Source organism: Astyanax mexicanus, chromosome 17 (assembly GCF_023375975.1).
Source record: "Astyanax mexicanus isolate ESR-SI-001 chromosome 17, AstMex3_surface, whole genome shotgun sequence".
NCBI classification, from domain to species: domain Eukaryota; kingdom Metazoa; phylum Chordata; class Actinopteri; order Characiformes; family Acestrorhamphidae; genus Astyanax; species Astyanax mexicanus.
This window is the reverse complement of record NC_064424.1, coordinates 36915455-36942700: the sequence shown is the minus strand read 5'-3', so window position 1 is coordinate 36942700 and position 27246 is coordinate 36915455. Positions and strand designations below refer to the sequence as shown.

At 40.8% G+C, this 27246-nt stretch overlaps 1 protein-coding gene across 1 annotated transcript in view; it reads right to left on the bottom strand.

Moving 5' to 3' along the window:
• arhgap24 (Rho GTPase activating protein 24) overlaps positions 1-27246 on the bottom strand; it is a 206355-nt gene that overhangs the window by 117462 nt on the left and 61647 nt on the right. The window contains exon 3 of the mRNA XM_049466089.1: positions 14744-14831. Within this exon, the coding sequence (XP_049322046.1) occupies positions 14744-14831 (88 nt within the window). The remainder of the gene's footprint in view (positions 1-14743; positions 14832-27246) is intronic.

Sequence of the window (27246 nt, the reverse complement as noted above, 5' to 3'; positions counted from 1 at the left end):
TTAAATTAACTTTTTACACTATAACATATTTAAGTTTATACAACTTAACTAAGCCTTTTAATTTACTTAACTAGTTATTGATTAAAGCTTGATTACCAAAATAGACAATATTTTCTTAGCTAGCTAACATATAAAATACAAATGCACACCCAAGAAAAAGAAACACTGGGGAAAAGACTACATACTGACAGCAGGGTGGCATGCCCAGTGTGCAAATATGTGGTGTCAAGAGCCCATTGGAAAGCTGTATGAATCATAAAACACTGATAAAATGCCTTGTCACCTTGGTGCATGCATAAAAACTAAAAGTTGGTAAAAACCCTTTTCTTGTTGGTTTTCTTGTGTGTTGGTTTTCACTGGACCACGTCACACATGTAATGTCATGTCTCTGTCAGGTCACTGTTAAGCACACACTACTAGAGTTTAAAAATCTTCCTTTATTTTGGACTCTGGACTGTCATGTAAATTTAGGAATATTTTTTGCTAAAATGTGTGTATCGTGCTGCATTTGTGAAAATCCAACATGCTTGAAAATATTGGATGGCTAACACATTTACAACATTATCACCAGGATACCCATGTGGCAATCGCTACCCATTCACCTCCTGAACAAGATAGCTTTTCCGATTGTAAAATTTGTCAGAAATGTAAAATCGAGGTTTAAATCAATCCAAAAATCATGTATTGTGCACCCGGCTTAACAGGGCCACATGCACCCAGATGGTCGTCCCGCTCTTGCTGAGCTCCTCAGTGTGTACGAGCAGCCCGTCATCCAGATTTAGCAGCATGGAATTTGTTTGTTGGCTTTTTTTCCCTCTCGTTCTCCGCCTGCTCCTCTCTGAGCTCCTTTATATCTCTGGCCTTTCTGTGCTCTCTTGTTTTCCAGCCATTTGAAGAGGAAGTGGATGCCAGGGACGTGCAGCCATCGCCCTGGCACCCCAAACCCAGGGGAATGACTAGCTACATTCTTTCTGGTTGCCCGGGGATCTTTTTGGGTGAAACCAAAAGTCCTCTCCTCAACCAGAGTCAGATCCAGAACGAGTCTTCAAATGTCATCTCCATAAAACACTTGATTATACTGATGACCAGAATAACCATCCGTCTGTTTCTCCAGCTTGAGGCTGGACCGTTAAACGTGGCCCGAGAACAGACTGAAGAACTAACTGTCCTGAACTCAAAAAGATCTACGGTCCACTGAAACAAGAAAGCAAGGCCTGCAAAATGCTTCTGGCTAGCACTGTCACACGCATGGCGTCAAACATCAATAGCAGCCATTCTGACTGTTCACCTGCCACTGAGTTGTCTGAACAGAGTGTTCTGGAAAACACTTGGCCAAGTCAGATTTAAAGAGATACTTAGTAGTTATTTTGCCACAATCAAAGTGCTATATTCAAAACTTGGCAGAACCCATCCTTATCTGCTTGACCTTATTCCCCACACTGAACAGTCTGTGTAATGTTGAGTATATCTAGTATATCTAGAATATATCTTTGTGGCAAATCATTGGGTTTCCTGATGGTTGTCAGTGTGTGTGGTTTTTGCTGTAGTTTTTTGGCTGCATAGGTGGCTCTAGGAAGTTTCTATTGTTTGTTAGGTGGTGCTAGGGTGTTGCTAATCAATTTATACCATATGATGTTGGTATGTGATTTTTAGGTGTTGTTCAATCTGTAACTGCATAGGTGGACCTACCAGGCAAGGTTCCTGATAAAATGTCTATTTATAAATTATTTGAAAATAAACTATATTGCCAAACGTATTTGTTCACTCATTCAAATAATTGCATTTAGGTTCCAATCACATCCATGGTCACATGAGTATAAAACCAACACCTATTACAATGATTACAATCATTAGTGAAAGAATGGGTCGCTCTCAGGAGCTCAGTGAACTCCAGTGTGGTACTGTGATAGTATGCAGCAAATGTGCAACGTCATTAAATTTCCTCAATACTAAATATTCTATAGTCAACTGTCAAATAATGTTATAACAAAGTGGAAGAAGTGCTTAGAGTCGCAGAGAGTGTGCAGAGTTTTGCCAACTTTTTGCAGAATCAATCGCTACAGACCTCCAAAATTCATGTAGCTTTGGATTAGCTTAACAACAGTAGAGTGTAGAGAGCTTCATGGAATGTTTTTTTATGACCGAGCAGCTCCATCCAAGTCTTCCTTCACCAAATGCAAAGCAGGTGGATAAAGTAAAACTACTGTATTCAAGTAATTTTGGTGCATTTCTATCGATCCATTGATCAGGGAATTCCTGATACAATATAAAGAACAACTGCAAGATTCACATTGTAACAAAAACTGAAAAAAAAAAGATAAAAACTACTAGGATTTCACCACTATACTGACTTTCTTGGGCCAATAAATCAAAAGCCCTGCTACCAACCATCACTTTGTTTTCTCCTGCGATACATAAAGCTGTCTCATTCCAGAGAAACACGTGGCATGTTACCTACTGTACAGATGTGCCTGCTGATGGTAGGTTTTACAGGGTTAATTATGCTAAATATATTTTGCAGTATTTAATCACCCAGGGGATTTTATGAGCTAGAGGTTATGCAGGGCTACACCAACCCACCAAATTATGACCTTGGAGATGACAGTGAGCACTCTCATATCCAGTAATACGACCTGGCTGTGGACCTTCTATGCCTACTGTAAGAGGAGACTGCAAACGCAGGAGATTAACCCCATTATGAGCATCACATTCCATTAAACTCCAATGAGTTGCACCCTCTGCTGATTCAGGCGTCTTGCTCAGCTTAAATAACCTACATAGAAAAGAACTGACCAACAGAATGGGACACTCTGTAGCAGTCATGTGCAATGAGGTCACCTAAGGTCTCACTGTGTCCAATGGCAAGTAGACAGTGATATAGAATAGTATAGGATAGTATAGGGTGAGATAGAGTAGGGTTAGATTGTATGGGGTGGTGTAAGGTAATACTGGGTAGTATAGTGTGCTATAATGTTGTATAGGTAGTTTAGGGTAGTAAATGGGAGTATAGTGTAGTATAGGATGGTATTGAGGATTATAGGCTAGAATAAGGTGTGGGGTTCTCACATTTAGGGTATATATATATATATATCATTTAGGGTATATATATATATATATATATATATATATATATAGATAGATAGATAGATAGATAGATAGATAGATAGATAGATAGATAGATAGATAGATAGATAAAAAAAGAATAAGAAAAAGAGCTGCTCTTCCCTAATCACTTTCACAAAGAGGAGAATGTCAGCATTGTGTGTGTGTGTGTGTGTGTGTGTGGTTAATGCTACAGGATTAGCAGAGTCAGGTTACCCAGAGGATTGGGGCAAATCACACAGGTGTGTCTGAAAAAAAGATAATCTCTCTCTTGAATTTTAGTTGAAAATGAAAACTGGGTTTTGACTATTTAAAGAAATACAGACATAGAAGTAATACAAATTACACAGAAGTACAATTGCTATTTTAATCTAGTCTTTTTTTCAGTACCCTAAGTGAGGAAAAACAACAGGTTAGAGCCACAAATGTAACTGACTAAAATCTTGTTTTAAACTCTAAAATACCAGTCTATATGCTGTTATATAATATTTGGGTTATGCATGCTAGAATGTGCTTTATGTACTATAAAACATCTAATGAGCTGAAAAATCATGACACACAATAAGTCATATGTGCAAGAAAATGCACTGAACAGTAAAAACTACATACTTCACATAGTTACATATAATACAGAATTAGGAATTAATCCACCATACACATGCATTTGGTGACAGTTTGAGAGACTCAGATTTTACTCTCTCTCTCACACACACACACACACACACACACACGCACACACACACACACACACACACACACACACACACACACACACACACACACACACACACACACACACACACACACACTCACATCTCTCCACCCCCCCGGCTGGTGTTTAAACAGATCCAGTGAGTGAATTTAATTTCAGAGTTTGGTTTTCTCAGTATCAGGGTCTCTCTGGGGGCCCGTTGGGTATAAATGGGTAATAAATGTTGGTGCTGTGAGAAACAGAGTGCCCACCAGCACATTATCACAGCCTGATCTCCTGATCTGAGGCTGATTTAAACAGAGGGGCTGAGAGGCCTCAGCAGAGTGACTACTAATCCTCCACGATCACATGACTTAAACCCAGCTGAGTCAGTTCTGGATGAGTTGGAAAAGCATCAACACGTGTTCAGAACCCCTGGAAACTCAGGACTTCAGGACTGTTGGAGGACTGTTCCAGGTTCTATCTTATGGAGCTGTCTGAAAGCATGCGAAGAGTAGGCAAAGCTGGCATCAAAGCTAAAGCTAAAGCTATCTGAAATAATCTGTTTTATCACTTTTCTTAGTTTATTATATAGTTCCATATGTGTTCCTTCAAACATTTCCATGTTTTCTGTCCTAATTTAGATTTGTAGAAAATATTAGCAATACAAAAAAACACTAAATGAGAAGGGATGTGTTTACACTTTTGCTACTGTATCTGACTGCTTCTGAATCAATTCATGTTCCAGTATTATATGTTTACACTTATTAAATTGAAGATCAAATCTGTAGATTGTGCTGTGTACTTTTTGATAAAATATAAGTTTCCCTTTCATCCAGTAGGAAGTGAGTAGGGGTCAGCAGGTTCAGAGTAATGAGCTGGAGTCTGTTTGACCCTGACTTTGACATTGGCAATCCTCTTCACCCTCCCTCTGTCAGAAGCCGAACCTCCTTCCTGCCTTTTCTTCTCTACTTTTCCTTCACAGGCTCGTCAAAGATTAACCTGCTACATAAAATTACCAGCCTCATAAATCTCCAGAGCTCACGACCTAAAGATTTATACTGCAGGCGAGTCGTGAGCTGGGAGCCGTGCGCTACTGTAAATGGGAAACTGTGAGGGGCGAGAAGGAAGTGGGGTTTCCATCTAAATATTTCACAAATGTTATACGCAATAAGTAAAAACAGATTCAGCGTTTCAGAATGCCCAAAGCAAACTTTAAAAAGTGTACAGTAGTAAAGGACAGCATATGGTAGTAGTGAGAGTATAGGATAGTATAGGAATTATAGGAACCTATAGGGAGGTATAGTCATGTATAGAGGGTTTATGGAAGTTAATATACGGTAGTATAGGGTTGTGTGGGAAGGAATGGGAAGTATAGTATAGGGTCCTATTGGGAGTACAGTATATGATGGTATAAGGTAGCATTAGTCAATACAGGTATATATGGGGAGTATGGGAAAGTATTGTGACTATAGGATAGTATAGGATATTAGTAAGCATTTTGATGTATAGGGAGAATTGGGATTATAGGTATAAGATAGAATAGGATTGTATAGAGTTGTATAAGGTAGTATAGCGAGTAACGTATAGGGTAATATAAGATAGTATAGGGCTCCATAGGACACTATAGGGTAGTATATTCTTGTATATGGAAGTATAGGATAATATAGGGTAGTTTAGAGTTGTATATGGTTGTATAGGGTAGTACAGGGAGTATAATATAGGGTAGTGTAGGTTAGTATAGAGGTGTATAATGTAGTATGGGAAGTATAGGGTAGTGTAGGGTAGTATAAGATAGTATAGGGCTCCATATGATACTATAGGGTAGTATATTGTTGTTTATGGAGTATATAAAATAATAGGATAGTATATGGTTGTACAGTATATGGTTTTACAGGGTAGTTTAGTATAGTATAGTATAGAGTACTGTAGGGTAGTGTAGGATAGTATAAGGCAGTGTGGGAACTTAGTATATTATTATGTACATGTTTTATGCCAAGCAATAATAATAAAAACAATGAAAGAGTGCATCACATTACTGGAGACACTGGAGGCACTCAACTTTCCCACCTTATCCTAGCTCAAAAAATCTTAATGTGATATCTGAGTGCTTTTTATTTCAAATTGTGGTCTTTTTCCTTTCACATTTATATTCATATTTATGCACATCAAATTGAAACAAACCTGCTGTATGGAACCACATCTTGAAGAAGAAAAGGAAAGCTCCCTGTTGTTCCGTGAAGAAAAGTCCATGCTAAAAAGGTGAAACTGCTGTGATTCATAATGAACTCCAGTGCTCGAGTCCATTAAAACTGCAGTAATAACCGGCGCACACTCCTCAGCTCTGTATGAAATCAAACACAGCAGCCTGAGGAGATCTCTGCTCTGCTTTTCATCACTGTGAGGAACTCTGTCCTAAACCACATCGCTTTTGTTCATGACTCGCAGTCTTCTGGCCTTCTCCAGCATCTGAACACCATGAGCTCATCTGTCTGCTGCACAGAGCTTCAGCTGCATCGCTCCACAGCCAATAACACGCCGGTTATTCTGAGACGGTCTGCTTGCACGAACCACATGTTTGGCTGGTGACACTTTTTCAGTTCTCAGACTCAGAGCCTGCATTATTTTGGTGTGTAGGAAGCAGATGTTTATTTCTGAGCTGCACTGCGCAATGAGGAATCTGAAAGTTTGCCCTTTACACCAAGTTCCTTTTACATTTAGCAGAAAAACACAAGCACAAAACAGTCTAATAAAGCAACTGCTGTGCTGGCGTGCTACACGCTGTGTCAAAGTTAGTGAGTCATGGTGTTTCATGGAAAATGATTGGTTTTCATGAATACTGTTGATGGTGTTTGATAAAGAATGATGTGATTGATGGATACTAATGGTGTTTGTTGGGAAATGATGGTGTTTGGTAGAGAATGATGAGGTTTAAAGGGAATGATGGTGTATTATGAAGAAATGGGCCACATTTCTCGCACTATAAATGCTCTCCGGATTATAAGGCGCACTATCAATAAATGTCTATTTTCTGGTCTACTTTTAAACACAAGGTGCACCAGATTATAAGAAGCCTTTGATGTGACTCTAGTAAGGCGTGTTGCAATGTTTTTCTTCTAATTCATCGAGACCTGTAAAGCTGAGCTAAATTAAGTAAATAAAACTGTTATTCTTAAAAAAAAACATTTTTTAAAAACACAAGTCACACGGGCGCTGAAAGCCTCCATTTACTTACAGTAAACTTAGATTAACAGATTTCCACTAGAGCTGGAGCATTGCTAATAAAGTAATGCTCATGCTGCTCCAGCAGTGCTATCTGTCACGTCCTGGCCCTGTTTCCTGTCTGTCCTCATGCCTGTGTTTCCCCCACGTTACCTGTACCCCTGTGTTCTGTCTCAGGAGTTTTCCACCTGTGTCAATTTGTAGCTCTGCCCCCTAGCCCCAGGTGTTTCCACTTCCCTTGTTGTATATATACAGTTCCCCTGTGACACTTTGTCTTCGTCGGTCTTTGCACCAACTCCTGTTGTTTGTCTTTCCACATTTCTCTAGTTTCTTGCGCCTTGTTATTTCTTTGTTTTCCCTTGTTTATTTTCTAGTCATATTCCTTGTATATATCCCGGCCCTATTTAGTTTTGTTTATTTCTGTTCCTCGTTTGTTTCTTTGTTTATTACTCCCTGTTTGTTTATGTTATTTTTTATCTCACGTTTGTTCCTTGTTTATTTCTTTGTTTATCATCGTTACCCCCCGTTTGTTTTGGTTTATTTCTTTGTTCCGTGTTCCTTGTTATTTGTTTATCTTTGTTATTTATTTAATAAATATTCATATCTTCTTATCTGCGATTACGTCTGCCTCCTCGTCTCCCTGCCTGTACCTTTCTCTGACACTATCAACAGTTAGCAGCAGACTACAGACTGATAATACTCATCTCTGAATGGCCAAAGACACTTAGCATGGTTAGCAGCTAATGCTAATGCTCCTCCAGCAGTGCTATCCGCGGTTAGCAGCAAGCTACAGGCTTTACTGCTGCTTACAACCTGACTGGTAGAATTCATACATAAGGCACACCGGATTACAAGGCGCACTGACGATTTTTGGGCAAATAAAGGATTTAAAAAAATACGGTATGTTATTTCTTAGGTAATGCTATTGTTTGGTGAAGGACGATGGTGTCTGATGAAGAATTAAGGTGTTTGGTGGAGAATGATAGTGCCTGACGGAGAATGATGGTGCCTGATGGAGAATGATGGTGTCTGATAGAGAATGATGGTGTCTGATAGAGAATGATGGTCTTTGATAGAAACTTATGGTGTGTGATGGCGAATGAAAGTGTCTGGTGGAGAATAATGTTTGAGAAAATTACAGTCTTGAAAATGTTGATATTTTTAAAGATGTATGGTGTCTTGGTAGAGAATTTTGTTGTTCTGTTGGTGAATAATAGTGTTTAATGTAAATTTAAATGCTGGGTGGAGAGGGATGGTGTTTGGAAGATGGAAAAATGATTTTGCAGCTGAATTACTAATATGAAGAATGTGATTAGAAATTTGCCATTTGTGTTAGAATGTGTGTGGTAAAATATGTTTTTGCTGCATGATGGTGATGGTGATGATGATGATGATGATGAAGATGATGGAGATGGAAAGTCATGTTGATGTTTGACCCAGGAATGATGATGTTTATTGCAAAGTAATGGTTGCAAATGATACTGCAGGTGTAGAATGGTAGTGTTTTCTTTGTATATGCTGCATTGGAGACCTACAGAAACTGTGGAGAGCTGTTGTATTTACTGACAGCTGCTTAATCTGCCATGTCACCAGTAAGAACTAAGTTTCAGACTGGCTGATAAACCAGCGGAGGCAGTATGGTGACAGGATTGGGACAGTTTTTAATAAGAATGGAGGTTTTCCAGTACTGAGCTGAATGCTAATGGTGCTGCCAGTTCATTTCTGACTCTGGTTCTCAGAGATTGTTTATGATATTTTGTCAGTGTGCTGTCAGTAACTGTGAAAACAAAACTGATATTTAATTTAGACCCCAACCCGCCAGCCCTCTCCCATGATTACTGGCTGAGTGATGCATGATGGGAACCTGCTGCAGCACAAACTGTCAGATTGGCAGAGCAGATGGACCAAGTCAAAGTCACAAACACTGAAACTTCAGAGGAGAAGGAAAGTTGGAGAAAAAGATGCACTAGTTTTCCACTCCGTTCTGATAAATAATAAAGTAAACGACCATCACAGAGACATCACAGCAAACTCAACCAGTATAAAGAGGTGCATGAAGACGATGTGGAGACTGTATTAAATATGAATGTGGGACTGACTCAACATCATAAATACATGCAAATATGGAACATTAAAATATTTATAACTTCATCATTCTGGTCCTAGTTTGAGCATTTTATTAAATGTGGGAAGTTTTGCTAATTAATCTATTAAATACATGGAACTAGACAATGATATGCATTTACAGTATGTTCTAATTAGACCTCCAGCCCTTGTTTGTGCTGTATTCTATTATAATAAAATATTGGTACACCTGCTTATTTCATATTTATTTTTAAATCAAGACTATTAAAATGACAAGTCATTTAAATCTACTGATGAGGGCCTTATGTATGTCTATTAAATCTGTATATCTGTATATGGACTATATGGCCAATGTGTAAAAGTATTGGGACACTTGCTTATTCAAAGTTTCTTCTGAAACCAGAATTAAAACAGGTGTATCCTCTACAGTCTTTTGATTTTGGAGCACTGTTGTGAGGATTGAAATGCACTCGGTGACAAAACATCTGGACATATGCTAACCACCTGTAGTAACTGGAAGTGATTAAGCATGGCTGTGCCAGCATATATCAGTTCAAGTTCTCTTGCCATTATTGCAGCTGCATCCAATCAAAATGCGATCAGATTCCAAGACTGCATCTATATCTATGTGTGTATCATTAAATCAGTCCTTCACCAGTACTGTCCAACTTCTAACTGTGGACATGGTGTTTGAATGCACAAAATATGGAATAATGTGTTGTTATCCACTGGTATCGCTAACCTGGGCCGTAAAAAATGGTACATATTTTGGTAAATAATACTGATTCTGATATTTAGCTTAGTGTTTTGAACGAAATGCAAGATTAACATGGCTAGAATTCTGAAGACCATCTGATCACAGGCTTTTAATGATATCTCATTTGAGTCGAGTCTCCCTGACAAACAGCCCAGTCTCTGGGTTTACCCAGAATCTGCCAGGATCGACAGATGGAGCTGACCACACTGAGCAGAGGAAGAACTTCAGGGGACAGAGAAGAAGCAGCTGATTAAAATCTCAGCTGCCATTCTGCTAGTCTGTCCAGTTTTATCACGCTGGTCAGACATAGTGAGAAATAAAAGCCTAATTAATGGATTCTCACATGTCCTTGACCGCACATCGTCTACAGAGGGTATTTTCAATGAGCTCGATGATCATTAGTCTGTGATTAAGTCTTGATCTCTTCAAAGTCTGAATTATATTCAAAACTGAAGATGTTTGACTGAATTAACTTGGCTTATACTTGGAGTTTACTTGGATTCTCTGCAGTGCAATAATAAAGTAATTTGCCCCTTTACTTTTTAGTCATACTTACATTTTTCAGATTATCAAACACAATTTAATATCAGACAAAAAAAGCTGAGTAAATAGAAAAATCAGGTTTTAAATGTTGATTTTATTTATTAAGGGTAAATTAGCCACAACCTTAAATAGAACCTGTTCAACACCATGAAGCAGCTAAAATATCTCAAAAAACAGAACATTATGCCACGATCTAAAGAAATTCAGGAACAGATGAGAAAACAAAGTAATTCACATCTTTCTGTCTGGAAAAGGTTACAAAGCAATTTCTAAAGCTTTGGGACTCCAGTGAACCACAGTGAGAGCTATTATTCACAAATGCAGAAAACATGCAATATTGGTGAAACTTTCCAGAAGTGAAAAGCCTACCTAAATTACTCTAAAAGGGCATGGACAACTCATCCAGGAGGTTACAAAATAACCCAGAACAATAGTTCAAGAACTGCTGGTCTCACTTGTCTCAGTGAAGATTGGTGTTAATGATTCAATAATAAGAAAGACATTAGGCAAAAATGGTATCCATGTGGAACCTACAAGACAAAAAACACCCCTGACCAAACACAAAGGACTGTAGGGGGCAAATACTTTTTTCACAGCAATATTTACTTTGCATGATAAGTTTTGCCAGATATATCATGTCGGTGTTTGATATAAGTATTGCTTTCTGTAGCAAAACTTTGTTGGTATTAGCTTCACTGTGAGAGAAATCCTTTAGAATAGCAGACAAAATCACTGCTTTGTTACAAATGAGGGTCTGAAAAGTGTGGATTTTGTGTAGTGGAGTTTTCAGTAATTATGGTCAGTATGGGAAGCAGTGGTCAGCACACAGGTGTACAGCTCAGTCAGATGAGAGTACTTAATCAAAACCAACAAGCAAGCAAAGCTCAGAATAAGAATGTAATGGAAGACGTGCAGACACAGAACCAGTGAAAATAAGCAACATGGAAACAAGAGGAACACAGCGAGGAAAAGCTAATAAACCAGTGAGGCTTTTAAATAGGGAACAATTACTCAAAAGAGACTGTTTACATAAATACCCTGACAGTAATGACATCACACCAGACAAACAACACACGTGCAAATGATTATGAGTACTTAGAAAGTTCTGTGACACCTTGTAAAAAGCCAAAACTCAGAGAATGATGGTGTTTGGTGGAGAATTCCAGTGAGCTGCATTGAAATGTCTTTTTCTAGCTCCATTTAAAACTCTACCCTATGAAACTTTATCACTCTTCAGTTTAATTATACAATTTTCCCATTTGTATTCTACTTATTCTATTCTATTCTATTCTATTATATGGTTTTGTAAGTGACCCTGTTTTACTTTTTTTCATTTTTTATTCTTAAAATACTTTCCACACACATGCGCACACACACACACACACACACACACAAACACAGCAGGAGTGTGATGATGAAGTAAGGTTATTATAATGAAGGTCATTCTGATGCAGTATGACATTTACTGTCAGGTCCAGCAGCTGATTGGCAGTAATAGGAGGAGTAATAGAGTGTGTAAAGTGTGTTATTATATAGCTCAGTGTGTCTCTTTCATTAAAAGGTCAGATAACCCCTGAGTCTAATAACAGCCTGAAGAGGGACACGGCCAACAAGCCCACAGAGCCACCAGTTAACACCACCTGAACCCTACTGAGATAACCAGCAGCACAATGGAGCAGTGTACTATCCCACTCACACAGCACACTTCATACAGTAATCTGATCCACCACACACACACACACACACACACACACACACACACACACACACACACACACACACACACACTCAACACACAGATCAACCAAACCCAAACCAAATTAGACCAAGCCAAGCCAAGCCAACACAACACAGATTAAACCAGACTAAACCAGACTAAACTGAAGTAAAGCAGACTCAACCAAACAAAACCAAACCAAACAAAATGCAAAGGAAAATGCTCAAAATGTACAAATTAATAACTGAACATGTGAAAACAGATCCAGAATTACTGGATTTGGTTGTGTTTATCATTGTGTACCAAGTGATAGAACTGATCAGAAAATCAGAAAATCATATATATATATATTTCACATTGTTTGCTGTGATGCATTTGCTGTGACCCAACCCAGATCAAACCAAACCAAACCAAACCAACCAACCTAAAACCAGACCAATCTAGACCAAACCAAAAACCAAGGCAAACCAACCCAGACCAAACCAACTTAAGCCAACCCAACACAGGCCATCCCAACCCAACACAGGCCATCCCAACCCAACACAGACCATCCCAACCCAACCAAAACCAATCCAAACTAGACCAAACCAAGGCAAACCAAGCCACCCAATCACAGACAACCCAACCCAACACAGGCCATCCCAACCCAACACAGACCATCCCAACCCAACCAAAACCAATCCAAACTAAACCAAACCAATCCAAGCCAAGCCACCCATCACAGACCAACCCAACCCAACACAGACCATCCCAACCCAACCAAAAACCAATCCAAACTATACCAAACCAAGCCACCCTATCACAGACCAACCCAACACAGATCATCCCAACCCAACCAAAAACAAATCCAAACTAGACCAAACCAATCCAAGCCACCCCATCACAGACCGACCCAACCCAACACAGACCATCCCAACCCAACCAAAAACCAATCCAAACTAGACCAAACAAATCCAAGCCAACCCAACCCAAACCAGACAAAACTGAAACAAATCAAAATCCCAAATAAACCCAATTCCCAAACATAGGGAAGAGAAATGCAAGGGAACATGTTTCATATTTACAAACTAAATGACCAACTAAAATGAAAACAGATCCAGAATCACTGGATTTGGTTGTTATTATTACTGTGTGCAAGGAAATAAAACGGATCAGAAAAGCACCATTACTGATTCTTAAGATTGTACAAATTCAGGAACATATAACAGTGTGAATCCTGCTGGGAGGGATTCTGCAGTGAGGTACAGCAACCTGTCACACAATCCCAGGGTCGGGAGATTCATCAGTCTGTAGAGCAGGACATCTGTGCTTCAACCACCAGAGAAACCAATTTCCCCTGTCAAAATATCCGCAAGCTTTCAGACACGCAACAGACAGAGAGAGAGAGAGAGAGAGAGAGAGAGAGAGAGAGAGAGAGAGAGAAAGAGAGAGAGATCAAGATTCAGACATAAGAAGGAAGATAGTGTATGAAGCTGTCTCTCCTCTCCTCTGAGGCATTGATGGAGGTAACGATCTGTGACCACTCAGGCAGAACTGTATGGCTCAGATGTTTCCCTTTCCTTATAAAAGAACAGAACAGTACATTGAGATCTTAGAAAAGATGTGGCCTTGGAGGCAGCATATGGTGCTCTATGTATGTACATGTATTTTTCAACAAGACAATACAAAACCACATGCTGCAATCAAATAACAGTCAAAAGAGCATGAGGGAGAATCATTTTCAGGAATTAAAATTCAAAATGAGAGCAGTGGACAGCACTGGACAGTTTAGTTAAGAAAAAATAGGGCATGGAAGCAGTTTACAAGAAAGATTAAACAGCCGCTGTGGGATCATACGGAGGAAAGATGTGGAAGATAAATGGGGAAAGTCTGTAAACATGTGGAGGAGGATCTGGAACACGAACAGGAGGATGGTGGAGAAGTGGCTCCATTGGTTGTGAGATGGGTGGATGTAAAATGGTTGTGAGATGGGTGGATGTAAAATGGTTGTGAGATGGGTGGATGTGAGGTAAATAAGATATGGGTGGATGTAAAATGGTTGTGAGATGGGTGGATGTGAGGTAAATAAGATATGGGTGGATGTAAAATGGATGTGAGATGGGTGGATGTGAGGTGGATGTAAGATAGAGGTGAGGTGGATGAAAGGTGGATGTGATTGGTTAAATTGAGTGTTTATTCACTTTCAATCAATTTATTTTTCCTAGGATTCCTGGATGATTCACCTCAGGATTAAATTTGTGTTTGTTGAGTTTTATTTTAGAATTGTTTGAATATATGGATCTGAATTTTTAATATATGAACATTTATAGATAAGAAAAATCTAAATGTCTGAATTACTTCATTAAATAAAAGGTACATTTTATTTAAATTTACAAAATTCAGATTTAAGCTCAGAGCGTCACACCTGAGGAGCTGAGTTAACATTTTAATTCATTTTATATTATAGATTCTAGCAATAATATCAACATAGTGCTTTTTTACATCACATCAACAAATGCATCATTGCCCCCCTCCTGAGATGCTGGGCCAGTGTTCACAGTGTTCACTGTGCCTGACTCTATCACACTGTCTTTATTACTTTATCTTCTCTCTCTGGGTTCTGAGTGATGGAACGCTGTGATCTTACCTGGGATGACCTCGAACAGGAACTTCCCCGCCTCCTCGCCATTACTGGGATGCTCCGTCACTCTGTTGCCAGGCAGGCAAATGGTCCCCTAGAGGAAACAACAGGCAATAGAAATGGAAAATAAGAAGATGCTGTTTTTTTTACACCACATAGAACCACATCTACACAGCCACACAGTCTGATATTCCACTCCAGTAATAACACAGAGTATCAGAGGAGTACTAACAATAACAGTGTTCTTTTCACACTGAAGAAAATAGGAACTCTCAGGCTGCTCCGGATGAACAATATGAGTGAGGTCTGAGAGTCAGTTCTGAAGAAAGCTTCCATGCACCTACAGTATCCAAACAATTCAGATTCAAGCAAACGCATTTATACAGTAAGACTGATTAGAAAAACAAAAGCAGCTTGAAAAGAAGCGGTGGCTGACCTCACACGTACCCTCCTGGTGTGTTGGGGCATCACTAGTGACAGTGACTAGTGATTAGGGAGTCCTAATGAGTGGGTTGGGTAATTGGCTGAGCAAAATTGGGGAGAAAATGAAAAAGAAAAAAAAAGGAAAAAAAAAAAGAAAAACAAATTGAGCTCAATTACTTCAGAAGTCATAAATCTGATTTGTCATATCTGTCCAAGCTGATGATGATTTGTTTTTTCTCAGTTCTGGTAAAAGAACCAAGACTCAATCAGAGAAAACCTTAAAGACAAAGAAGAAGAATTACTAAAACTGGACATAAAAAAGAAAATACTTAAAGAGTGTGGGGAAGAACCACTGAGAAGAATCAAGACTCAGATGCATGAGACTAACCAAGAGTAAGAAAGACTCCACAAAACTCCACAAAAGGGAAAATGTGTTCATACGTTTAAGAGAAAGTTCCTAATACTGAGAGAAACCAAGATTCAGAACCACCTGGAGGGAAAGTTCCTGAGAGTATGGGGTAGACCACTATAAAGCAATGAAGAAGAAGCACTGAAAATAAATCAAGGTTGATGTTTAAGCCAAGACCAAGGGCCCTATCTCACACCCTGCGCAAGGAACAGCATAATGCTTACTGCTATCTTACACCCCGTGCTCAAACCCTACTACTACTACTTCTGCTAAAAAGGTCAGAGTGGCGCCTAAAGGAAATGAATAGTGACACACTGATTGGTTTATTGTATGTTACGCCAAAAACACACCTATGATTAATTAAGAGGATTAGTACATGCCTTTTTGCTCGTTTCGAGTGTTTTTTCCTGTCGTTACGATTGCAAAGACTTACTGACACTAATTCAAGCCATAAATCTTTAGGAGCATGAGGGAAATGACAGAGAAAAACCAAGACTCCAAGAGAAAAAAATAATAAGAACTTCAATCAAATCAAATCAAATTTATTGATACTGCACTTTTTTTTACAACAGATGTTATTGCAAAAAGGGGACTTGTTTCGCAAAAGTGACTATTTTCCCTCACAGTTTGCAGGAAGTGCATTTCATTTTCCTTTATTCATATGTATTTTGGGACAAAAGCATCCCATAACATTATACTATTAAAATGTTGTCAGTACATACATTACTACACATCAATAACCTGTTGGAAAGTTTGAAAGTAACTCTGGTGGGTATAAATGGGTCCAGCAGGAGTTTTAATTGAGCCCTGGTGATCGGACCGTACCGAGCCCACTGTCGCCTGAATGATAAATAGCCTCCGTCTCGGAACAGCTGAGGCGGTGTGATTAATTCTGCACATGCTGGAGCTGTGTTTTCATATTAATCTCTTTTACAGCAATACCGCACGTGCTGACCAAACCACGCAGCAAACAACTGCAGCGACACCAGATAGCCCCAGCGACCCGACCCGGCACGCTCGCATTATCCAGCAGCGCTGAACAGACCAAAGATTACAGTATCTCTGTCCTCATCTGTAACTCAGGCCTGGTACTGTACACACAGCTCAGAGCATATGCCATCTCTGAGTTATAACCAGACCATTTATAAGGCTTTGAGATTAGAATAGTTATAATGTATAATACATAATTCATATCTTCTTACTGGTGGTTTATTCACAGACAAAGACAGAGACAGGCATGTTTAGCTTGTCTCAATAATGTGAGTTTCATTTCCCTGAAACTGTTTTTACATAAATTACCATAATCAGATTATTAGACATTTACAATTGTGGCATTTAGCAGATGCTCTTATCCAGAGCCACTTACAGAAATGTTTCTGCTGTCCTCTCAGAAGATATTCCTAACTAGAGTTAAGAGTCTATTGCACACAGATACAGTATAGCTTTGAGTTTGTTTTGGCTTGGATTGGATTGAATTGCTTGGGTTTGGGTGGGATTTAGTTAGATTTTGTGTTTGGATTGGAATGGTTTGGTTTGGGTGGGATTTGGTGACATTTTTGGATTGGATTGCTTTGGTTTGGCTTTCATTAGTTTGGCTTGGTTTGGGTAGACTTTGCTTTGGGTTTGGTTTGGTTTAAATTTGATTTTGACTTGGGTTTTAATTTGTTTTTGAGTAAGACCACAATTGCACCAAATTGTGTCATAGCAAACAATGTGACCATTATTCTCTGCGACCAACATTCTCTCTGCTGTGTATCTTTTTTACAGTTTAACATGGATCAACAGCAAAGATGGTATTAGTTCATAGCTGTATTAAATATGTGGGCAATTTACCAGAAACAATTACACTTGTAGAACGCATTTTAGTACAGCTGATAGTTAGGTTGGATTGAGCTGAAATTGCATTCTCATCACAACCAAACTGAATCCACATCCTCTCATGGGTCTTGGTGCAGCTGTTTTGGTCTACACCCAAGTACGTTTACTGTATTCACACCTGTGCAAATGAATCACAAGAGTAATCAAGAGTAAAACAACTCACTTTTTTTCACTGATTTAACCAGAATAAAAAGTGCAGGTGCAAAAAAAAAACTAAAAAAGCATAACCAATTAAGCAGCTAGCTGACGTAGCTGTACATGTAGCATGTTTTCTTAAATTAAACTAAACAAGCTATTTTTTTTTTGATAAGAAGCCATTCAACCTTCTTTGAAGATCTACAAGGCCCTGTGGATTCACTTGTTCCACTGTAATGACCTGCTGAACCACCCTGTGAAAGGTGACGCTGGCATTATCCACTTTAAACAAAACCAGCATGCTGACCACCATTACTGACCCCTGACCTCTAATCCAGTCCTCTCAGACACGATCAGTGTGAGGCAGAGTGACCCGGCTGCTGTTGGACCACCGTATATATTTACAGGATCTGAGAGCTGCTTCCTGCTGACCGGGTGATTTTTTATGATGCTGATCTGAACCACCTGAGGCAGCAGAGCCTCTACCTTCCGCCAATGTGAAGTTCATTAATGCAGCTCATAAAGGGGCAGCGATGAAGGGGCTCGGCCCGTTTGATGTGGGCTACTGCTGCGGCCCGGAAGCAACAGAACGGCTACAAGTGGCTCTCACAAAAACCTTTCAATTAAAGCCATTGTTGTCACCCGCAGGCCAACCGGAGCAGAGGCTGTCAAAAGTATTTGGTGAACAGTGGAGCTAAAAACCCTGCTTTAACTCCTGCTGTCTTCCAAACTAATACGCTGTATCAAAGAGTGGAATCATAATACTGACTGATGAGCAGTTCTGTGCAGTCTCAATAATCTGATAACAAAATACCCAAGTGTTTATTCAGATATATATTAATGACATATAGAATTAATTACAGGTATACACTCTCTCTGATCACTAACTTTGTTTTTTTTTTTGGTTTATTCTAATGTAATATAGGGTCAGTATCAAGACATGGATTAAGCCTAGTCTTGAACTACATAGCACTGTGAACAGGTATGCAGGTAGATACAGTTAATGACCAACTATGAATAATTTTATTATTTATGATTTATATCAGTATAATGATACTGGTATCTCAGAATACATAGCCAATTAAACCAATTTAAACCAGTGTGCAGCTGGAAGCTCTTCCTCTTTATTGGAGGATGTAAAGGAATTCCTTCTGGCTCTTTCACACGACAACAAAAACAAACAACAGATGGAAAACTGAGGCCTGGGACACTCAGTGGGGCTGATTAAACATGAGGATTCTCAAGGAAGATCACAGAAAAGAGCAGATCACTGATAATATGATAACACTGTGAGTCACTGTACCACGCTTCTTCAGACCCCTGTGACACAAATATTTACTCTTCACCCTCATTCTCAGCAAACCCTGAGAAATGTAAACTGTTCTAGACTGCATTTCAAGATTTATTACTGGAATTTTGAGACACTGTATAAATATAGGCTAATTTATTGAGTACTTTACACACAACCACAGCCAGGCCTGATTACTGCCAAACTGTTAGAATCAAGTTAAAAAAAGTCAAAAAAAAGTTTTTTTAGGCTTTAAGAACATAACTCATAAATGGAGAAAACATGGAACACTGGTGAACTTTCCCAGGAGTGACTGGTCTACCAAAAAATCTCCAAAAGGGAATGGCCAGCTCATTTAGGAGGTGGAAAATAACCCAGAACAATTACAAAACTTACTGCTGCCATCTCAAGAGTGTGCATTGAAGAAACAGAAGCTACTGCATCACCAGCACCATCAGAAGCCTATTTGCGACTGAAATTGTGTGGAATGTTATTTAACATACAATCAACTCTCCACCTCTACAACAAAAACTGCAAGAACTGTGTGAGAATATTTGAGCTGCATGAAAAAAATTAATTGCAGGACACCTTTAGGAACATCTACAACTCCATGCCGAGGTGTCTGTCAGATGTTTTAAACATGTTACACACTACAGCTGTATTGCCCATATCAGTCTAAATTTTTAAATAATTTATTTCTGCTAATCTTTATCTTCCTTCCGAATATCATTACAATCCGACACTTTCTTTTCAGTGCAACTGTTTTTGCAACTATTTTTTTGCTGATGAGTGTTGAGTTTCTGTGGGTTGTTGGGAACACAGCTCTGATGATTCAGGGGGAACTCTGATGAATCAGCTGCAGTTTAAACACAGAGATAAGCCGGGACTCTACCTCCACTGCTCACCCCATCAGATTATCGACCAGATTATCTCAGGTCTACTTTTTCATAAAGCAGAGGGAAAGCACTCTTGCCTGCTGCAGCACGTACCATGAATCTCCAGTGACCAGCATGTTCAGACCAGTAGCTTCTGCAGTCACACCACAGTTCTCAGAGGTACAGTTCTACACAGTGCAGAAGTTCATTTCCCAGCATGCCGTTACACCTCCACAGTGCCCTCCAGAGTGCTGGCAGCTGTCCATTACTGACCGCTGCCATGCTGAGACACTTCAGCTCTCAGCACAGCTTTGATTTTAGGTCCTAGATTAACCCACAGAGGTCAATATTCAGATATGCACTTTTCAATTTCAACCAACTTTTAGTATACAATACATTTTCTCAGTGTTGGTTCATGAAACATTGATCTATCCCATTGTTTATTGACACCAAATATTTGTGCTGTATATAGGGGTGTCACCCCCCTCCCCTTCATTTATCATCAGTGTGTAGTCAATTCCCATGAAAGCGCAGCGAAAGTTCTACTAAAGACTCCAATGCTACGTCACCTAATTACCTATCCAATCAGCTGTTCCCTCTGCCTTTAAATAAGATCACTCATTCAGTACCTTTGCTGCCTTTCAGACGCTGATGGTCGTTCTTACTGACGTTGTCCGCAGTTCTCTCACTTATGTCCCGTTCTCGCTTCTAGTGTGTCCGACCGGCGTCTCGTGTTGGCCTCCTGTTGCTAACCTCCTACTGCTGGCCGCTTTGTCGTCGGACGCCTCCCGCTCCTACTGACGGCTGCTGCTCCCCACGTCCGGTCGGCTGTGCACGGACGACGCAATCTGCTTGCCACGCGCCGCGCCGTTGGCTGGCGGCCCGCTACTCTACCCCCTCCTGCTCTGTCCCGCCGCCGCCCCAGCCCACCGTCGGCGATAAGCCCCAGCTGTCCCGGTCCTTCGGGCGGTCGCTGTCTCGGCGTGGAGTTCGGACTCTGGTTTGGTCGCTGTCGAAGGGCACTGTGGATCTGCTTCCGGGTTGCCTCTCCCTGTAACGCAGGGTTCTGTCGTATTGTGCAACCCGTCGTGATGTGCTTCTCGACGCCGGTGCCCATGCGCGGGGCCTTTGTTTGTTTTCTTATTTCGTGGTTTTCTGTTACGTTGTGGTCTCCCCTCCTTACTCTTGACTGTCCTCCGATATTTTGTTTCGGCTTTATTGTATTCCTGCTGAAGCATGTTTGAATATGGGGCTTTTTCTAGCGTTTTTACTTTATTTGTGTACTAGAGTAGCACGGTTCGAGAGGGTGGCAAGTTGTAACTGAGCACCGGTTCACCCGGCCCCTCTGCCTTCGCTCCGCCTCCCCTGGCCTCTGCTGCTGCTGCGGCTGGCGCGGACCTGCCCGTATCTTTCTCCTTCTGGCGCGCTCTCCCTGGAACTTTGACTTTTGCTGAGCTGACTGGCGCGCTCCTGCCTGGATCTTCTAATGTTGCTGTGCTGCCTAGCGCGCTCCTGGTTCGTTCGCGCTACTGCGCTGCTGGTGCGCTTCTGTCGGATCTGCTGCTGCTGCTACTGCGCTGCTGGTGCCCTTCTGCCGGTTCTGCTGCTGCTGCTGCTGCTGCTGCTGCCCTGCCTGGCGCTTCTGTCGGATCTGCCGCTGCTGCTGCTGCTACTGCCCTACCTGGCGCTTCTGCCGGATCTGCTGCTGCTGCTGCTGCTACTGCCCTACCTGGCGTTTCTGCCGGATCTGCTGCTGCTGCTGCTGCTGCTGCTACTGCCCTACCTGGCGCTTCTGCCAGCTCTGCTGCTGCTGCTGCTGCCCTACCTGGCGCTTCTGCTGGATCTGCTGCTGCGCTGCCACGTGTGTTTCTGCCTGGGTCCTCTGCTGCATGGCCTCTTCCTCCTCCTGTTTAGCTACTGCCGTGCCTGGCCCGGCTTTTGGTAGGCCGTTTGTTTCTGCTGATGCTGCTATGGTTTTCCCCGCGCTTGCGTGCTGTCATCCTACAAGGTAAGGTTCTTCTTTTGCCTTCCTTCCGAAGCCCGTTTGCCCCCGGCGCGTGGATGGTCCTCTTCGCGGTCTTTTGACCTTATGGCTGGCCGCTCTTCTACCTCTTTTCTTTTTTCTTTTTTCTGTTCTGTCTTCTGTTCGCTGTTCTGTTGATTTTTCCGGACTTTTGACTACATTCTAACATTCTACCGCTCACTGCTTCCTTCTTCCGTCGTCTCTTCCCCGACCTCGCCTCCCTTGCTGTCACGTACAGTTACTCATGATTGGGTTTTCACGTATTCGCTTCTTCGACATATTTTGTATCATATGCATGTTTGTGTTTCTCAGTGCTTTCAGTCTCTCGCGTTCCATGTCATTGCTCCTTGCACTTTGCTCCGTAAATTATTTGATGGCAGTTGGCAACATCTACTGCTCTGCCTAGTTTACGGTAATCATAATGGAATTATAATAATAGTACTAATAGTGATAATGGTAGTAATATTAGTACTAATAATAGTGATAATGATAATAATGATGCCGATGTTACTCTTTATTTTGTAGCACCTTCATGCATTACAATGCAGCTCATCGTGTGCTGTACATAGAATAAGCACGAAAAAATAAATTTGTAATGGTTAATAATAATGCTAGTGGTGCTAGTACTAATTAGACATAATGCTGGAATACGAACTGATGTACAATAAATTGTCCAACTGTAGTATATTATTTATAAGTATATTTATTTATATAAACATACATAATGATAATAATAATAATAATAATGGTACTGCTGATACTCTTACGAATTATTGTACCTGTGAAATGCATTAGTTGTTAAAGCTTAGTTTAAAGGAATATGTCTTACTCTGCATTTTAAAACTGTTTGCTGCTGACCTGCTTCTCGGCTTATCTTCTTATTACCTTTTCTTTTCTATTTAATCTTCTTATATCTTTTCTGTTCTTCTGTGTTTTGATCCGTATATAGTGTGTTTCTTTATTCTTACTGTTCGTTATTTCTTATGAATCGTGCTGTTGCTGCTGGATGTCTACATTTCCTTAGGGCTATTTCATATCTATGTATCTGTATCTTTATCTGTCTCTGGGTTCGCGATTTCGCTTGGGTGCTTTTGTGTCTTCTCTGTTTGCTGTGTCGTTCGTGGCTTTTCTAGTCTCGCTTTCTTGGTTGTGGTCCGGTATTTCTCATTGTTCTCCTCGGCGCCGTTTCTTCGGCTGCGCTCGGTGCGAGCGCCGCTCTGTTTGTCGGTTTTGGGTATTTATTTCCAGGGCGATAGTTTGCCGACTGTTGGCTATTAATTTTGACCCTCGCCCCTGGATCTGCCTCTCAGTTCTGTACGAAATGATCGGTGATGATCGCGTGCGTTTCATTACTTTTTATTTTCTCTGAAATCATTAATAAAATACGTTGTGACCGCGAAGCTGTGATCACGATCCTCATTTAAGTTGTTCTTTCTGCACTCCGATTATGTCATTGCTCAATTTAATTACCTGGGACTCAGTAATTATAAATTAATTTCATAATTGGTAACAAACTTTCTATCTACAAAATTATTGATGCCAATTAATAAGGAACGTCGTAATAGTCAGATTATCCGAGTTCGTTTTCTAATCCAGCTATATGCTTACTCCTCAAAGGCATTGCAAAAATCCTCTTCCTCAATTTAATATAGCTTGCCATTTACAGAAATAAATCTAATTTACAAGTTATATATATTCTCCCTATGTTTCAACTGCATACGGCAGCTTTTATGGATTTAAGCGCACAGGCAATTCACGAGCGCGCGCCGACAATATTTATTCGATCAGTTCTATGCCTCACGCTGTCTGATTTAAGCTCTACTCCTTCCTTCATTACTGTTTGCGCGAAACATTCTGTTGCAGATAACAGGGCCCTGTTTTACAATTAAAATGCTAAAAGTGCACTCCCATTTCTGTCTTTACATTTCTGGGGCAGCTATCTGCTTTCACGCTCTTCTAAACTTTATGCGCCTCTGTTTGGCTCTGTTTAGCTACCCTATGGCGAAACAGTGGTCAGATTTCACCTGTCAAATGTCAATTAGGAAACGCTGACCATCTCCATCCTGCTACGCTGGTCGCTCTCTTCAGGAACGACGCAGCCACATCCTCAGCGAAGCTGACGTCACCATTTTGCTACTTGAAGAAGACGGGTAATTTCAGCACACCTGTCACACACACTTAGACCAGAACTGGACCTACTGCTGAACGCTCAGCAAGCTCATTCAACACTGTCTAAGTAAGTATTATTTATAAGCAAACACTGGAGGCGGTGGAAGTACTACATACTTTAGAGTATGTTAATTTGTGCATCAATCCGGCGATTTAAATGATCTATTATACATCAACATTTGCTTTTGTTTCAATGCTTCACTAACAGTATTAACCAGTATTAAAACGATCTGTGAAACTCTCCCAACACTGCTGATTATCACATGTCTATACCTATAGCTTAATGCATTATGGCCCGTGGTCATTTACATCAACACATGCCAGGAGACAATCTCCTCTTTATCTTGGGCTCACAGCCCAGACGACATGACATGAGGATTATTGCACGTTACTAACAGCATGTTTTTTCAGGGGTCGAACCCCGCGCTCAGCGTTTTACAGGGCGCGCAGCCCGTTACTAACAGCAACGCATGCTTTGGGGGCGGTCCCCGCGCATGAGGGCTCAACGCCCAACCTAGATGCATGTTTTGGCATGGCCCTCACTAACAGCAACGCATGCTTCGATTGGGCTCGACGCCCTCGTGTATGAATGTAGGGCCCGCGGCCCGTATGTTTGGGGGCGCACCCCTCGCCTAACACCATTTTCTTCTTGCTAACGTCTCTTCCTTCTTCCCCTTCTTCACTCCTCTGTCACACAACTTCCCTTTGATCTCCTTTAGGCCCTGTATTAAGTTTTTCTACCTTCTATTATTTCTGAACTTTACTATTTAAGTCGCTTTAGACAAAAGCGTCTGCAAACTGTTATGTATTGATCGGATGAATGCAGAATTAATTAAAGCATGAAAGAAATGAATGTTTGAATGTAGGCACATGGCCTGTATGTTTGGGGGCATTCCCCGCGCATGCTCTGATGAATAGATAACTGAATGAATATGTAATGATCTAATGAATAAATGAGTGAAGGGCTCGCCGCCTGAACGCTTCGGGGGTGCACCCCGCTTGGGCTCGTAGCAAGCGTACGTATGAAATGAAGGGCTCGCCACCCGTACGCTTCGGGGGCGCACCCCGCTTGGGCTCGTAGCAAGCGAATGTATGAGTGAAGGGCTCGTGCCCGTACGCTTCGGGGGCGCACCCTGCTTAGGCTCGTAGCAAGCGTATGTATGAGTGAAGGGCATCGGCCCATACTAACAGCATGGAAAGTTGGCGCAATGCAAGCGCATCACTGGACACTACACTCACGTTAACTCTGCTTGTTACTGCACAGGTCACCCACATTTAGTTACATCAAGCATGTGCTCACTTAACACAATCCACGAGTTAAATGCTAATAAACTCACTCATGCATGGGGATATCCAAGGTATAAAAGGAAATGCTTCACTGTCCACAGTCACCGGTGCTAAAGAGCTATCGTTCAAAAGTACGGTATCGTTTATTATTATGCTGATTATTAATCAAACGTTTCATTTATTACAGGATGTAGGATAAAGTAAAGATCTACCGGTGGGTATATATATATATATATATATTAATTCTTTCACTTTGGGGTTGGCTCCGCCCCTGTCTCCAATGTACGACAGGATCTGCAGAGCCCAGATGTATCAAGTCCTGGGCCGATGACGGGGCCTACGCCAAAGACTCTACTAGAAGACTGTTTCATTATAACCTCTTCATATATGTATCTTTGTTTTGCTAAATATGTTAAAACATTAAATCGTGCAACTGACAACATTTCTTCCGGAGTCGTAATAGTAGAAATGAAAGCGCAGCGAAAGTTCTACTAAAGACTCCAATGCTACGTCACCTAATTACCTATCCAATCAGCTGTTCCCTCTGCCTTTAAATAAGATCACTCATTCAGTACCTTTGCTGCCTTTCAGACGCTGATGGTCGTTCTTACCCTCCTCCTTCCCCACCGCCTCCAGGTTGGTCCCGTTTGGTTGCCCGGGGGTTGGCTCCGCCCCTGTCTCCAATGTACGACAGGATCTGCAGAGCCCAGATGTATCAAGTCCTGGGCCGATGACGGGGCCTACGCCAAAGACTCTACTAGAAGACTGTTTCATTATAACCTCTTCATATATGTATCTTTGTTTTGCTAAATATGTTAAAACATTAAATCGTGCAACTGACAACATTTCTTCCGGAGTCGTAATAGTAGAACTATAAATCTACCTTCGCCTTGGGTATATTAGGCAGCTGTAGGCTACCTTTTTTCTATGTTGCTGAGGTGTTGCTGTTTGTTGGCCTGGTGGTGCAGTGCTAACACATTACTGTGCTCTCCGTGTTGGAATATTTTAAAAAATATGAACAATATTGTTGAACTATTTCTGTGATTAAACCTGTATTTTTTAAATAAGTTGAGAGATCAATAGAAATAGAATATAAATTATTTAAATCCACAAGATTAACATAACAAGCTGAGTACATTACAATATTGTTATCTGAACAAAATGTTTAGTTTAATAAACGTAATATTACGGCCCTTTTCTTAATAAGAAGCATTCAAACTGACATTATTAAGTCTCAGTAGGCAGGTGGTTGTATGTTACACATAAGTTGTATTAATTGTCAAGAACCAGTGCCTTTTTTAATGGTATAATCCCAAATCTGGTCCCACTTTTCATGCTGATTAAAGCTCTAGTTTTTGATTTAAAAACATTATTTGACAGAGGAAGACTCAAGAACTTGGGTGGATGACCTCCAGCCAGGCCTTCTGGGTATAACAGTGGGCCGCTGTGGGAAACGGATGTGACTTTGCAGAGACAGTTCTCTTTAGATAGCTATCTAGAGACCAAGGCCAGGGGTTAGTCTAATATAATGGCAGGAATTTCCTCCCCCAGCCTGAGAGACAGATTGAGGTACAGTGCAGTGAGCAGGATGGGTTAGTTATGTCACCTCTGCTGCTCTTCTGTTCCATTTGGTCTCTGGTGGCAAAGCTTTGGCTTTATGAACGCATTATGCATTAACTTAGGCTTTGTTCACACAACAGGTGAAAGTTGCCTAAATCTGACTTTCTTACAAAATCCCTTGTTTAGATGTTCACACCATTTCCTTTAATGTGATCTATATCTGACACTTATCTGAACAGTTCATTTTGTGATGCTCATTGCTATCTTACAACCCACTAACAGTCTATACTCACTCCTTCTGGTTGTGTCGTTTAAATAGCAAAGGTGCTTGTGAATATATCTACATTAATGGGCGTGGTGGTCTAGAAATTTCTGCCATAATGGTTTCTTGGCAACGTAAAACAGAAAATGAAATAAACTTAGAAGTGGTGTTCCCTTGGTGTGGAGGCATGTCAGAATCAA